The sequence below is a fragment of the Magnolia sinica genome, chromosome 3 (genome assembly GCF_029962835.1).
Source record: "Magnolia sinica isolate HGM2019 chromosome 3, MsV1, whole genome shotgun sequence".
NCBI lineage: Eukaryota > Viridiplantae > Streptophyta > Magnoliopsida > Magnoliales > Magnoliaceae > Magnolia > Magnolia sinica.
This window is the reverse complement of record NC_080575.1, coordinates 89,169,102-89,186,327: the sequence shown is the minus strand read 5'-3', so window position 1 is coordinate 89,186,327 and position 17,226 is coordinate 89,169,102. Positions and strand designations below refer to the sequence as shown.

Sequence of the window (17,226 nt, the reverse complement as noted above, 5' to 3'; positions counted from 1 at the left end):
TATCAGAAGAACTTTAAGAAATGGGATAATAATTTGAAGTTTTATTTGACTGCACTCCAGCTTATTTATGTTATTAAATACACTGTCCTATCATTTGGGGTGAATGAACTAGTGGTATCTGTTGAACTATAAAATAATAATAATATGTGCCATAATCATATCCTAAATGCAATGGCTAAAGAAAAATATGATATAAATCATCATTTCTCCATTGTCAAATAACTATGAAATCATTTTGAGAATTTTGTATGATATTTGAATAAAAAAATAATTAGTCTTTTGCATTTATATGTTTGGTGATAGGTCTTCAATAGATCATAAGCATGATTTATAGAAGATTCCTCATAAAAATTCATATAAATGTATAATGATTGGTCAAGCTTTTCATTGCTATAGTTATAATTGAGAAACTCTAATCATATTGGAAAGAAAAAAATTTATATGAAATATAAGAGAAAAAAATATAATTGACATTATTTTTCACATACTTATATAAACGAAAGCAAGGAACTGTGACAAACAATCTATAATCTTAGAATCTGCAACCAATAACTATCTTGTTAGGAGTGGCCAATTTAATAAACAAATTAAAGGTTTGAACCATAAAAGAAAAAGCATCTATGTGGTGTGTGTGTGTGTAGACAATAACATTAAAAAGAAATAAAGATACTATATATGTTGAAAACATGAATGTTTTATCAACGAAGGTGATAAAAAAGAAAAGACCCATACACTGAGTTATCATTAAAGCAGTAGTTTGCTTATAATTCGAATGAGTGGTAAATTAATTCAGAGGCCACCAAATACCTTTATTATAATTATTGTACATATTTCTGTTACTAAAATGTAGAAAATGAGAGGGATATTTTTATAAAAATTTCATTTAAGGTAAATATAGTTGGCAAGGAAAAAAAGTGAGTCCGAGGCTTTCTTTTAAAAAAAGTGTTATTCCTTATTGATGGGTTGTGTATACCAGACCCTCTGCTGAATATTATCTCTAATCTACTCTTAATAAAATTGGGTTTAAATTAACTTTTGAATATAAAAAAATATATTATCACTAAGAACAATATTCTTGTTAGAAACAAAAAAAAAAACGTAACCAATTGAATATTCAATTTAAACAAAATATCATGCAGGATAATTATGTTAGTTCTTCTATTTATGCCACGTGTATAAATTATCCATGGCATGATTATACAATACCATACTCGACCAAACATCTAAAATTCCACTCCTCATCGTCGAATGCCAGACGGACTCACGTCCAACCGGTGGACTATAATTTACGGTCTACCTAGATAAGGTGCCCCCTCACATTTTCCTATAAATCAGTTATACCGTTAAAGGTTCTCACATTAAAAAAAGGATTTCTAGTCACTCAAAAACAACAAAATATAGTGTGGGCGAATCCATTAGTGGATGTGACTAATTTTTTGTAAAATATAATTTAAATGATACATTAAATCTATTGGACGGATTGGATTTTTCAAGAACTTGAAATTTTGGAAGTTATCAGCTCTGTAGACGGTAAGTTATGGTCCAACTAGTTGCACTGGAGACTTTCTCGTAAGTTATTTCCCGGGAGACAGAAAGATGGGAGTGAGAGGGGGGCGATGGAGAAATCGCGTCAGCCTTCTTCGCCAGGAATCTCTCCAGTCTCAATCTCAGATTCCATAGAAGAGCTCTTGAAATTCCTCCTCTCAGCTTCCGCCAACGAAACCCTAGAAATAGATCTTGGGCTTTCCAATGCCTACTGCTCTTATCTCCTCACACCAGAACCAGACCACGGCAGTTATCACGATGCAGTTGGTAAATCCATCCAATTTCAATCTCCCAATTCTTCATTCTCCGTTCCTTTTTCTCCGCTTTCTCTTTGCAAGATCTGTTCTGCATTCGGCTTTGATTGCGAAAATTCAAGTATTTTTTCTTCTTATTGCAATGGCTGTAGTGTTTGTTTCAGCAGAAAATCCGATATCGGTTACTTACTCGGGGAAGTGACATTTCCACCCCGTAAAATTGATATGTCAGCCCACATAGTGGTATTATGTAAAGTGACTAAATTACCATTATAGGGTGGAAGCATCAATTTTTTTGGGGTTGAAATGTTTTTAGTTCACTTGGAGAGATGACTGTCTTTTGCGCTATTATACATAGATTTCAATTGGATTCAGATGAATCAGAATATACTATTATGAAGCGCATTGTGGTATTCACTATTCCCATGGCAAATGTGTATGGTGATCAGGACCTTGATCTGGTGTGCCCTACCCATGGAGGGGCCGTGGTTAGAATCGTAGTGACCGACAATCCCAACCATCCAATTATTATTATTATTGGTTGTTGAGTATGGACTATTACTCATTTCCTGTTCACTTTTGAGGTAACCGTCCATTTGCAGCCATTGACCAGATGAATATCATTGTCCACTTACCATGATTTTTGGGATAGGGTCCATTGACATGATGGCAGCAAATCGACACTCCTGGGTAGTGGTGCACTCAGGTGTGTTGGTTCAGATTGGTGGTTAACCCAAGCCCAACGAGCTGACTTAGGAAAATCATGTATGATACATGTATTCACTGTTACAGAATGTCATTCAAAAGATTGGGTTTAATTTGTGCATGTTTGATGCCATATGTATAAAACACGTATGATATGCATTTTATGCTGATTTGAGTATAATATGCATAGTTATGATGCAAAATTTATTTTTTTTCCATTTTTAAACGCGTTTAAACTTCCGTATTAAACTTTTATAAACCCTCCATTTTAAAGCTTTTTTTTTTTTTTGAAACCTGACAATATATATATATATATATATATATATATATATATATATATATATATATATATATATATATATATATATACACATAGTAATACCTAAGCATGAAGATCCATGATCAAACTACCAAGCAAAAGAAACAGTCCCCAACAAAAGAACCCCAGCAAACCCAAGCCCCAAAGGAACAACAATCTCAAAACGACCCCATGTAGCTGAGGAAGCATCAACCCCAATCCTTAGATTAGTTCCAAACTTTTGCAGCAGTCCAGTCGGCATTGTGTCTAGAAGTATGGAAGCATCTTTGTTCCTTTCTTCCCAGATTGCCCAAAGAGTAGCCAGCAAGTAGGCCCTCTATTTTAAAGCTTCGCCTCTTCAATTTACATATAAAACCCCTTGCCACTACAAAATTCCTAAAATTTGCGCTGTTAGCTGAACTTTTGATCCTTAAATTTCAAGTAAAATAGTATAATACCCGAATGTATCCGTCTTCTATTTTTTGTCTTCATTTTAATGGATGGATAGCTAACCATATCTTTTCCATATGCTCAATTCTGAATCGACCTATATTAAGAGGAGATGAGCCAGTCAGAGTCCCAACCTAACTTGACTACCCGTGGCATCAAACACTCAACCGTAATGCAACTCGGGTCGGGTTAGGTTTGGTTGGTCAGGGTAGCTTGTCCCATCTGTCACACCCTGGAATCCGGATACCCGAGTAGAGCTACTCAATACCCGAATTCCAAGTACGTGAGCTCAAATTAATATATTGTCATTAATGCACAAGTAGATATTCAATTTCACAATGATATGTACATTCAAATTAAGGAGGATAACTACTAATTTCAAAGTTAATTAAAGAACATTGTACCATACCATCTACAACTTAAGCAGCTATTTAAACTAAATCACTTAACTTATTATATTAACATTTGAAATTTCAAACTAAACTTAATAACAATGTAAACTAATAATAAAGGCCCGCCTACTTGAAATAATCCAACTCGGCACATGTACGGTTTAAATTAACGTGAGTATAACAACTCAATAGGATCGTCTCATACACAAATATGAAGTTTTTAGATTTCACATATGTCATTAAGTAAATTGATAAATTTGTAACAAAAGCAAACACCATGGTTTATGATGAAATCTAATGTATGGAATATAAAGATGATATTCATGCGATACAATCCATGAATCCACATAAATAATCAAATAAACATCCATCGTTAATTACAACACTGTACTCAGTATATGGTCACGTTGTATTAACTCCCACGCACTGGTGTCTCGTGGTGAGGGACCCATTTATATGTTAGCTGATCAGACTACTGTTCCAGTTGTACTTCTAACGTATGTCCGCGCACACGATTGTACTCGTACATCGTACACAAAGGATACTCTAAAGGATCCAATGGGTTCTAGGGTCTTTCACCCAAGAGACACGATTACCATACTTGCTGGCTTTAGGATCTTTCATCCAAGAGACACAATTACCTTATTTGCTTTTACCATTTTTTTCCCCCCACAATTCCATAATGAATAGAGATGGATGAGTGTCATGAACAATTCAAAATCAACAACGAAACAGTTTAATAAATCATATTTCCATACTAAAATGCAGATTGTATACATAGAAGCAAAAACTTGATGCTATTAAATTTCAATCCTTAAAATTCTTGTAAGTTCAATTGGCTTTCAACAACCTGAAAATTTTAGAATTTCTAGAGGTTCGAGCTGTATTCTATAATAGTCTAAAAATTTATGCCAAGACTGCCAAATTTTACGGGAAATTTTATCCAAGTCATGAAATTTATATATATATTTTTTATTATATATTGATAGAACTAATTATTTTATAATAAATTTCAATTCCCCTTTTTTAATCCTTAAAGAGTGCTTAACTGACTTGATCATTAAATTATGTTAAAAATTTAAATTATAATCTAACCCATAGTTTTGAATACAAAAATTAATCATATCAAAATTTTAACTTTAATAATTTAATTAACCACATATACTAAAATTTAGATTAATTGCCAAACACTAAAATCCTTAATTTCTAAGTAATTCAAAATTCTTCTCAGTTTTGATTTAACTAATTTTAACTAGATTTAATTCTTAAGATGTTTGAATTAAATTTGAATTTCAACTTGGCATAATTACTATTAATCTTATAAATACTAACCTCATAATTAAATTACAATATAAACTAAAATTTAAGCAAAGCATCTTAAAATAAATCTAATTTATGTTAACAAATCATATAATCTTAAAGTTTGGATTTATATTCAATATATGCTTAGAATTATTAAATTAATTATTCTAAGATTTTAAATATCAGATCAATTAAAAATTTAAAATTTATGTAGGAATTTATGCCACCAATTAATTTGTATACATCAAATCGAAATAAACAACCAAAAGTCTGCAATGGTCTGTATTAAACAGCAAAGACAGATAGGTTCGAGGTATTAGAACTGGCAAAGACTGATAAATCCGCATGTCAGCCCGTATCTGACCCCCTTATTGCATATTGGAGTGAACACGATACGGCAGTATTGCATCAGGCGTGGGTCCACTTTACTGATCGGCCACTCATGTGGGCGCATCACTTGATCAAACTATCAGGAGCCAACAGAAACATCTGTTTAGATTGTGGGCCCAAATCTCCAACTAGATATCATAGGATCCACTCCTGAGCTTTTCTGGGATCCACTTCTATTTTGCATCAGTGTGTCATTGACATTAATGGTATTGGTGCAAGATTTGACCTTGGAATACTGTAGTCAGGCACCTATTTTTATTTATGTGTCTACAGTTGTGAAGGACTGTACCTACCTTCTATAATTGCTTCTTTTCAGCTCTTGATTTTGATGGAGACATAAGTGCATTTCTATTTCTCTAAGTTGGGATCGAACTCGTGTCTCAATGCAGCCTTCTAAGAGGGGAAAAACCTTTCAAAAGCTGTTTTCATAGAAGGAAATGTCCATTCTCATGGTTGATCTAAACATTCCATGTTCTTTCTATTTATGAGTGCTTCAATTATGTCATTTGCAGATGCTCTGCAGACTTCTGGAGGAGTCCCATTATACCCTCTGTACAAGCATCTGGCATCAACTTTGCACTCATGTATAACTTCTGGAGCTTTTTGGAGAACATCTAACACAATTACCTCAATTCAGGAAGATGAATGCTTGAAGCAGAAAGAGAATGAGTGGAGTAAGCTGATTGCATCTGAGGGAACAGAATTGGTAAAGGTACAGTAATGTTCATGACATTATTTCATCCCTCTCTTTGATTAGCTTGATGGAAACAATTAGAATGATACTGTTATCTATTAGATGTTGAAGGTGGTAGATTTTGAGCTTCATGTCCAAGAACCATTTTTTACCCAGCTAAGAGGTAATGTGTTTGTTCTGTATGCTATTCTCTATCTTAACAGGATTGTATTTTCATTTTCTCATTGTCATAGCGAGCTAAGCCTATATCTCAATAATCACTTAGATCTAGATGTTGTTCTTTCCTTTTCTCTATTGGCATTTTTATTTCCTTTGTGCTTGATATAAAATTAGACATTTTGTTGAAACCATCCCCTTAGGCCAAGATGTTATGTTGATCAATCTTCTTTTGAATTGTAGTTGATGTTTACAACTTATGGCCTGTTTGGACGTAGAGTGCGAATCATATTGATTTAGGGTGGATAAAGTTGAAAGACCAACCAAATCCCTCTTGGTGCAGTTTATGTTTTCTCTCACACCTCAAATGAATAGCTGATGGACAATTCTGCGAAGATAACTAAGTCGATTTTGAGTTGGGATACATCCAAATACTCACTCGGTATATATGTGTTCGTGTGTATCTATATGTTGTAACTGATCATTAAACATGTTGCCTTGGTACCCTTCATTATTGACTCCTGTACAATCAAGAATCTTTTAGAAAGAATACTCACTCAGCGTATGTGCGCACGCTCGTGTAACTATATATTGTAACTGATCATTAAACATGTTGCTTTGGAACCCTTTATTGACTCCCGTACAATCAAGAATCTCCTAGAAAGAATACTCTAGAACTTGCTTCCTATTGGTCCAATTATAGCTTTCTTAATTTAGCTGAATCTCTACTTGGAATAAAAAGGGAGAGAGAATCTAAAACAAGCAACAAACTATAGATTTCAAACTTATTGAAAGACTCTATATGCCAACAGTCAGATGATTATATGGTCTGTGGAAGAGTAAAAAAGACACCAACCGGTTTAGTATATAATAGCATTGTGGCAAATCTTGTTCTCGGGAATTTCTCGGCTTGGGATTTTAAAATTTCAAGGTTTGTCTTGGGATAATTGGAAAAAATCTTGCTAAAAAATTAAGAATGAAAAATATTTATTATAAATCGATAAATTAATGTAATTTTTTAAATATATAATTACATAATTATTTAATTAAAATTTTAAATTGTTTTTACATTTATTTTGGGATAATTTCAAGGTGTTCCAAAACGGTAATGGTGGCCATAACAGCCACCACCGTTACCGTTATGATACGGGCCATTATGGCCCTTTTTTATTTTTTGAAAAAACTATTACAAGGCCATTACGGACCGTTGTTGTTTTTTCTGTAACGGCCATTACAGCCGTTTCAGCCCCATAACACGTAATGGTTATGACTGTTGCTGTTACGTAACGGCCGTTATGTAACCAATTTTGAATACCTTGGATAATTTCTCGAAAAAATTATGATAAATTCAAAACTTCTGATATTTTGGAAATCTTGGAATAATATCGCGCAATTTATTTTTATTGTGAAAATATCTCCGGATCTTCAAAATCTCGGCGATATTTGTCACACTGGAATATAGTGCCAAAAGTAATTCCTAGTTAGACTTGTGGGCCCTACAGTCCAACAGGTTGGCATACAGTGGCGTTCTATTAGATTTGCGGGCCTCAACTAGACTGGAGTCTAGATTTCCCATAAATGCCTATGCCAAGTGGGATCTAGTTTCAACTCCACACTTGTGATGTGTAGCCTTGATGCATCATTCCATCATCTATTTGTTTAACGGATCAGCTTGTTAATAATCTTTCCATTCAATGGGAGCCCCCATACTTATATTTTCGATCGTTTGTGGACTGCAGTCTGATTGACCATTTTATGTTCCAGTTAGTCTAGATCTTTTGTGTTTCTTAATTTTGTTAGCAGCTTATTAGTTAGTGGGCTTAATTAGTAAGTGATAGTCATAGTCTACCACAATCGAGTTACTTGGAGCTTAAGTTATCTCCATCCTTAGCAGGGGTCTTTCATTTGTTGTTGAATGTCCTGTATGGATGATCCTTAAGATTGTGTTGTGCCTTTTCAGGGAGTTCTTCTTCTTCTTCCTTTTTTTTTTTTTTGGTTTTGTTTTTTGTTTTGTTTTTTGTTGTTCCGGTTTGGGTTGTAGTTTGGGCATTATCTTAGTGTTTTTCTAATGAAATCTGATTGCTTTTCAAAAAATAAAATTAAAAAAATTCATCGATTTTGTAGGTTATGTATCGGTTGTCAAACAATGTTTGAATGACATGATAATTGGTCCCAGTTGAAAGCTCATTGAATTAGTCGAGGTTACGACAAGGACTCCGGTCCATACAAGGAGGGAAAAAAATGATAATGTGCCAAGTTGTCAAGTCTGAAGACAATCAAGCTGATCCAAAGACTGGGCTTAGATCATCAACTTCCACTGGAGTCAAGACACAATATTAAGGTAGGCCATGCTTTTTTTTTTTGGGGGGGGGGGGGGTAGGGTTTCGCTCGATTACATTGTACAATTGTTTGTGGCTCACAATCTAACCATTTTATGGGTCCGTATGGTTCACACATTTTGGTTTTCTTAACTTACCTAGCTGTTTATTAGTAATAGGCTCAATTTATACCCCCAATATAGTCACTTCGGGCTTAAGTATTTTCATCACTATTTTCTTGGCCATTTTTCGGGAGCCCAAAGATGTCCGAATGACATCCAATTGGTCCTATCTGAAATACCATTTACCTGGCTCTCAAATCAGCCCAACATCATGCTATTATGGCATGATTCATTGAGTTATGGCCAATATATGGAAGGGCTGTGTGGTTATGATGGGATTAGGGATATTTCGGATTGTTTTTAAATTATATTAGCATATATGTTAGGATTAGACTTAGTGGATGGTCAGGATTAGAGTTGGGTTTAGCTTTGGGAAATGTATATATTTGTGTGTAAAGACTCTTTTATGAATAATTAAATTATGAATGGAATTTCAGTTTACTCTTTACTTATGATATCGTCGGATGACACTCCATGCAACCAATGGGTAGGCATGATTCCAAACCATCTATCCTTTTTCTCCTTCCATCCCTGTTCTTCAACATACAAATTGTCTCCATCTATTTCTACAGATTTTCCATCATCATGCTGTGTCTCCCAACTTGCCTATCAACTATTTTGATTAGATGGGTGTGGCCATATCTACTAATTGTGGGTGGGTGATATGACTTTTAACTTAATTTTCTTACTAATATCTGCTTTTTTCCTAATTGTTTACATCATTATACCCTATTATAGACCTGAATTTCTGTTTGACCAAAATTGCCATTTAATCATCTCTACTTATATATGTTTAGTGTCATTTTTAAATTTTGTAAACTTATGTTTTAAGAAACTGTCTACAGTTGGCCTGAAAACAATTGAAGGGAGGTGTGCTGTTGGTGATTATAATCGGTAAGAATTAAGTTCAACTTTTTTTTATATAAAATCAGTTGTCCTGATCCATTTTTTTGTTAACAATTTTGACCCAGCGTGGGTTTGGGCGAACGGCTAGTGTCGTGGGTGTGTTCCCCATAGATGCGGTTTCGATTCCCCTCCCGTGCACTTACCTAATGCACGTGGTTTATGGGTAGGGGTGTACACGAGTCGATCCGAGTCGAATTGGGCTCAACCCGGCCCGGCCCGGCCACCGGGCTAACATGTCCAGCCCGAACTCGGCCCGGTCAGCAATTGGGCGAGTTTGGGCCAGATTCGGACCTTACAGCAAAACGAAGTAGTTTGGAACATGAAAAAACTGAAAATCCCTCCATTTCCAAACCAGAGAAACTTTGAAACTCTGGCAGAGCGTGATGGTTGATACACATGACATTGAAAAATTGTATAATTACCAAACAAATAACACAAATTAAACTACTTATTTACGATTGATCATAAACCAAAATTTATACGGGGCCAAATTTCTAATAGGGCAATGTTGGGACATGTAATGAACAGTTGAGATGAAAAGTAGCGAAAGATCCTAATTCAACAAACAGATGTACATTAATGATAGTTTAAGTCATCCAATCGATATTGGGTAATCATCTATAGACTGTGAGCTTTGAGAGGGGTTTAATTTGAGTTAAAGCATGTCACTTGTAGATTCCAGAGTTACCGTGTATCAACCATCACGCTCCGCCGGAGTATCAAATAGCTCTCTCATCCAGAGTTAAAAAAAATAGAAAATGCAATTCGATTCAAAAGCCATGGAAGAGGAAACTGACCCGAGAAAGCCAATACATCAACCATCACGCTCCGCCAGAGTGTCAAATAGCTCTCTCATCCAGAGTTTAAAAAAAAAAAAAAAAAAAAAAAAAACAGAAAATGCGATACGATTCAAAAGCCATGGAAGAGGAAACTGACCCGAGAAAGCCAATGCAGACAGTATGAAGAATGCACGAAGTGTAGACTCCTGTATGGAAAGAGCCTCCCATAGAAGGATCCTGGCACGCCGGCGACGTAACACGACCCAAAATCGTCACCCTTCTCTTTCTTGAGTTTCTCGTAGAAGCCCAGCAATGACCTAAAAAGGGTGTTGAAAGATTAGAGAGAGAGAGAGAGAGAGAGAGAGAGAGAGAGAGAGAGAGAGAGGTTTGCTGGGTCAAGCAGGGAGAGGGAGCAGGGGAAAGGGTTTGGTGGGGTCGGGCGATTTCTCAACAGGGGATAGGGAATGGGGATTTAGGGTTTTTTAAAATACACACACACACACACACACACACACACTCTAAAGGCTGGGTCGGGCCAAACTGGGACCTGTTCGAACTTGGCCCGAACTCAGTTTCGGGCTAAAGAAAATGGCCCGTCCCGGACCGAACTCAGTTCCGGGTCGGGCCAAGTCGAGCTTTTTCGGGCCGAGTTGAGCGAGTTAACCTGGCTAGCCCGGTTCATGTACACCCCTATTTACGGGTGCTTACGTGCATCCGTAGTGAATAGTCTCGCATTCAAAAGGGGCGGGGATACCCTGTTGTCATTAAAAAATAATAATTTGTCATTAAAAATCTCATATCCTTTATGTTTTATAAATAAAATTAGTAGGCTCAATTTTCTTTTCAAGAGTAGACTTGTAACTTTGTTTCAGCTTGTGTTGTATAGAGTGGATGAGGGGTGATGGGATGGCGTCTGATATACCCATTATTAGAACTTTACTAATTGGGAGGCATACAATGGTCATCAGATTCATCACCTTTTCTTCATCTTAAGATAATCAATTAAATTTAGATATGCAAGTAGTCAAAAGGGGTTAATCATCACCATCATCGTAATAATTATTACAACAGATAGAAAACATCAATAAAGAAGAAAACAGGTATAAAACATTAATCTTTTGAGGAAGTTTGTGAATGATAGTGTTGACTGCTGATGAAGTGTCCACAGAATCTAGCTTTGGACCATGTGAAAATCATGAAAACGTTCCATTTGATTGGCGGGTGGAATGATAGGCACCATAGAAGAATTCAATATCTAGAGTTCGACCAACGCGTGTCAAACCTTGAGATATGAGGGGAAAAAACTGGTTTCTGTTACATTTTTCTTTTGATTACTATATACCGGAGGAAAATTTGTTTTCCTTCAAATTCATCTGTGAGATGAGTTACACAGTAAAGTTTTGTTTTTTCTTTTGAGTTCTATCAGAGATTATTCCCTCTTCCTACTCATAATTTAATGAGAAAATGGGAATAGTTTTAGTATGCTGTTTTACAGTTAATTTTATTTTAAGAAGCTTGATTGGAAAACCATTAGATTTACTGTTATGTACGTGGTTTCTTTTCTTATAATCGGTTTCTTTTCTTATAATCGTTATTTGGCCTTTCAGAATTGGCCCGGGTGCTTTTCTTCTCATCAACAAATGTCTGCTGCTTGAAGTTCAGGTGACTCCATATTTCAGACATTGGCTGGATATTGTATTTCAGTCTTCTACCTACTTGTCTGGTTGCTCTCTTATTATTTGCTAACCTAAATTTACGAGATTGAAACATACAATGATAAACATAAACATCCTAATGCGATGAAGTCCTCTTGTACCCTGACAAATAAGAAAAAATGGTAATTGGCAGTCTCACAGATGATAATGCCATCCCAAACATAAATGAAATTGCCCTGCTAATGCAGGTTTTCTTTCGGAATGTGTAACATAAACATCCTAATGGGATGAAGTCCTCTTGTACCCCTGGCACGTAAGAAATAATGGTAATTGGCAGTCTCGCAGATGATAATGCCATCCTAAACATAAATGAAATTGCCCTGCTAATGCAGGTTTTCTTTCGGAATGTGCCTCAGTTTCGCGCCAGTTCTCATGAGAACTTTTTGAGAACTCATCACACATGATGTGAGCCCAAAATCTGAACGGTCCACGTGATGCAGCACCCCAAGGCCCACCTTTTACCCTGACCCAAAACTTTGGACGGGCCATGGCAAAAGAAAATAGTTTCCTCCCTTGATTTGCATCTCTCTTTGCTATGGCCCATTAGAGTTTTGGATCAAGGTGAAAATTGGTCATTGGGGGTTTCATGGGTTGCCACATCAAATGGACTGTTTGGATTTTGGGCCCATGACATGTATGCAAAGGTGCGCACATGCGTAGGTGAGTATGCCTATGTGTGTGTGTGTGTGTGTGTGTGTGTGTGTGTGTGTATTCTCACGGGAACTCATGGGAACTTTTTTGAGAACTCATCTCATGTGATATGAGCTCAAAATCTGAACGGTCCACGTGATGCAACACCTTGTGAAACCCCCAAGGCCCAACTTTGACCCTGATTCAAAACTTTGGTGGGCCATGTTTAAAGGAAACAGTTTCCTCTGATTTACCTCTCTTTGCTATGGCCCACCAAAGTTTTTGTATCAGGTTGAAATTTGGGCCCTGGGGATTTCAAGGGGTGCCACACCACAGGGACCATTCAGATTGGACTCATGACATGTGTGCATAGGTGCACAGGTGAGCATGACTCTCTCTCTCTCTCTACACACACACACACACACACACACACACACACATATATATGAGAAAGTGGTGTAGGACATGATTTAATGCTAACATGCAACGTGGAGATTATGAAAGAGTTCATAAAGTAATTCAATTAACAAAAGATGCTAACCCACCAAGTAATTAAGAGTAAACAATCGGAAATAAAATTTGATTTAACTTAAATGACATGCCTGCGTGTTAAGAAATCACATAAATCAATTAAAACTATGCCTGATGGAAGGATATAACTTCCAATTTAGTGTAGGCACGTTCTACACTCAAGGGACAGATTTGTAGGTTTTATGATTATGGTTAGTTAGGGGAAAATCTGAAATTTGGAAAATTAGGGTTCATGGGAAATGGGAATTAGGGTTTTTTAGAATTTGGGGAAAAGAAGAAATTATAAATAAATTGGGTGAATTGGTTAAATGGGATTGATTGATTTAGGTATTGGTAGAGGGGAATTAAGGTTTTGGATGAGGGGAAGTTAGGGATTTGGGGTCTTCAATGGTTAATTTCGGTTGGGGTTGAAGTTGGATAATGAAAAGTTAAAGAAAAAGATGAATCAGATGGTTTTAGATAGGAATGTAAGAATAGAGATAGAGTTTTTGGGAAAATACCTCATTTGGATAGAAATGAAGAAAGAAAGAAGATGATATATGGAAGCCTCACACCTCCGTTGAATGGGAAATGGAATCACACCACATACAAGCTCCAAATCACATGAAGTGTTCTTCAAACCACATGAAGAAGAGAAAACACAACTATTTTTTTTTTTTTCCAAAATAATGGTATTAGGGCTCCACACGCCCCATTTTCTCTTGTATAGTCTTAGAAAAGACCTTTTACAAAAAGGCGCTCTCAGATAAGATTCTCAACATAAAGACGCTTAATAAATTAAAAGTTGTTCCTAACTCCCTAATCTCAACATAAATATAAGGTATAACAAAAATAACAAGCATGTAAACAATCTAAACATCTAAACTATTTCGTTGCCCATGGGGTCCACGATCAAGATGTCTGATGTTGATGATCCAAGGTCCGATCATCGTGTCCACTTGATCCAACGGTCCGATGTGTCCATCAAGCTCCTATCTATAGCCCACGTGCATCTTCCCAGTGTAGGGTCTTCAAAGATGCACGAACATCCACGTGGGGTCTTCAACGTGTCTAGGAATGTGAATTGGGCCAAGTGAGCCCCTTGTAATGGTCGTCTAGCTATAAGGAGATTGCTTTAGCCCTCCTATGGTATGGTGCTCGGATGTCCTCATCAGAAGGCCTCAAGTCCAATGAGTTGGACCACCCAACAGATAATTTCGAATATGTTAAGTTCATGCGACATCCAACCCATCCAGTGGCTTGGCCTTATCACAAGGATCACCTATTGCAAAAATCATCCAAATCCACTCATCAAATAGGTTACACTTGTATTTTTCTATTTATCAATGGCTAGGCATTGTTTTCTATGGTGTGGCCCATATATATATAAATATAAAACTAATGCAACCATAGATCAATATCAAATTAAAAAAGAAAGAAAGATTGGCTGGTAGTGTAGATCTCAAACCGTGGCTTCTGCTTTATGAAACCAGAATAACAATGCCAAAATATAAGCTATTTCAATCATTATGAAGGAGATGCCATGTGAGAGCCTCCTAGGTGGTTAATGGGTGGAAGAATTTGGCCCGTACTGCTGCGCATGATTATGGCTACATCACCTGGTTTATGTTGCCCATTTGTGGCCCGTATGTTTCGTTATTGTAATTTATTATGTTGGGATTAATCTGAGTCCATGGTGCCATGCTTTTGTGTGAATGGTGATGTCGATGCCATTAATGATGGGGTGGAGTTTTTTTCTTTGATCAGAGTGGAGCTTTACTGAAAAAGGGAAAAAAGGAAGCTATGAGATCGATAGGACAAGAGATGACGATAGATAATCTGGCCAAAACTCAAAAATCAGAATGCATAATTCATAAAAAAAGAAAAGAAACAAAAAAAAAAAAAAAAACAAAATACATACCCCAATCCCCTGACAGCCCTCTTTTGGTAATCTCTAAACCTTAAATGCATCTCCCATTCAGTGACTATTTTTCTTGCCCTCAAACAAAGGAAACGGTAATTTATTATGATCATCAGTCTATTCACTCTCCAAATGAGGTAAAGTATTTCACGAGAACCATGAATAAAGTATTCCATTCTTTGTTTTTCCCTGACTCACCAACTACAAAGTATTCAGAAGTACATTTTTGCATATTATTTTCCTACATCATTTCAGTGCATAAACTCTTGTAATTTGCAGAATGTCAAATGGTATGCTTCTTTTTCTGAGATGATGGAAGCAGCGAGTCTCACTAGAGTTCTTCCTGGAGTTGAAACAATTGAAGAAGGTAACATCGCGTGTGTGTCCACGCGTGTGTGTTATTTCATATGGTTTTAGCAATATTCTATTCAAGTTGTCTCTTCAAAGTATCTCATCACAACATGGGATATATTTAAATATGGAGGATATTATTGACCTATTGATAATATGAAAGGTTATGTAAAATTGAATCTTTTTGCATAGGAATACTAGAGGAAGTTGCTAGATGAATAAGAAGTAATTGTGTTGCCTTCTTTTTTGGGATTATAATTTTTGGTAACTGACCCAAAATAGCTAGGATAAGGCTAAGATGATAACAGCAATAACGACAACAGTTTTTTTGGTGGCAACTTTGCTGAATTTCTTAAGGGGCCATTTAGATGGGTGTAAATGGTGGTAAATGGGGGGAAATTGGGAGTAAATGGCATTTGAGGTGTATTTCGATGAGAGTAAACTCAAGGAAATGAAATGAAATGGGAGTAAATGGGTCTTGAAATGAAATCCTCCCTCTAAGAGAGGATTTGGAAGTAAATGGGGTGAAATGCCTTTTTGAGCTCCCTTGGAGAGTGCATGAGTAAACAAACGTGCCGCTACGCACACGCCCGCCGTACATGTGGCACACTAATGATACTCTGAAACAATCCAATTATCTGCTACATCACGAAAATCAAACCAATAGAATGATCCAAACCGTCCAAAGGTTGGCCATATAAACGGATGGTTAAAAAACATTGGCAAGTTGCTTGTTTGTGATCCTTACGTTTGTGGCCCACCCAAGGCTCGAAATTTCCTCATTTTTGGTGAAAGTATATATTTCAGTGGGCATATTACAATCATTTCCTAAATATCACATATGTATACTAATTTGGGATATAACAATTTTTTTAACACGCACTCACAACCCATACAAACCTACGCACTCACACCACAATGGTTTTTCACCACAATGGGTACTCAAACCCATGACCTTGTGTTGAAACTCTTGTGAGTTTACCACGGAGGCATGAGTAAGGATCCATTTGGGATATAACATATGTTCCTATGAATATATTGAAAAATTCCAATGCATTCCAATTCCTCCCATTTACTCCCATCCAAACAGAATATTTGGATTTAAATGCATTTTATTTACTCCTAGCCAAACACAATTGTGTAAGCGATTTACTACCAATTCATTCACCTCTAATTCCATTTCCCATTACCTCCATTTACAAGCTCTCAAACGAGCCCCAATGTGATTAAGTCCGAATGGGTTATTGTATTGACATGTGAAGACGGTCATGAAAGTGTAGCGGTAGTACAAATAATCAACACACGTGTGATCTTGTGTGAGACTTGAGCAATGGATCAATGACAATATGTGAAAATGTTGGATTCTGTGAGCAACTCAATGAAAATTGGGTAATTTCCTTCAATAATCACTAGAATATGACAAAACTTTAGTGTTGAAAAATAAAGTTCAATATCAATTAATTGTTTTGCAAAGCCTCTATATTACATTTATTTATACAGTTTGGAGAGGAGATAATTTCTAATTTTAAAAATCCTAGTAAATTTCTAATTTGAAATTGTAATTTATCTGACAACTAATATTTAAGGAAAGAAAATGTAGATGAAGTTGAAAGTCAATCTTCATATGGGATCCATAATTATGTCCTACGCACAATGTATTTTTAGCCCTTGATCATGCCTGTATCAGGCTTCCCGGGTTGGAAGAAACTCAATTTCGAGTTTGAATCAATGTAGGCTTTTTTGAAATTGGAGAAAGCTAATGATGCAATCCTTCTCGTTCAATTGGTT

General features: G+C 36.2%; 1 protein-coding gene across 13 annotated transcripts in view; it reads left to right on the top strand.

The window, feature by feature from the left end:
* Positions 1–1,576: 1,576 nt before the first annotated feature.
* LOC131240181 (uncharacterized) overlaps positions 1,577–17,226 on the top strand; it is a 44,826-nt gene continuing 29,176 nt past the window's right edge. For 5 of the 13 annotated variants that reach the window (XM_058238283.1, XM_058238281.1, XM_058238278.1 and 2 more), the window contains exons 1-6: positions 1,577–1,812; positions 5,849–6,048; positions 6,133–6,193; positions 9,472–9,520; positions 11,919–11,973; positions 15,367–15,454. In XM_058238283.1, coding sequence (XP_058094266.1) covers positions 1,617–1,812; positions 5,849–6,048; positions 6,133–6,193; positions 9,472–9,520; positions 11,919–11,973; positions 15,367–15,454 — 649 coding nt within the window. In that variant the 5' untranslated portion in view covers positions 1,577–1,616. The remainder of the gene's footprint in view (positions 1,813–5,848; positions 6,049–6,132; positions 6,194–9,471; positions 9,521–11,918; positions 11,974–15,366; positions 15,455–17,226) is intronic. The other 8 variants (XM_058238279.1, XM_058238275.1, XM_058238286.1 and 5 more) reach the window with 5 other exon arrangements.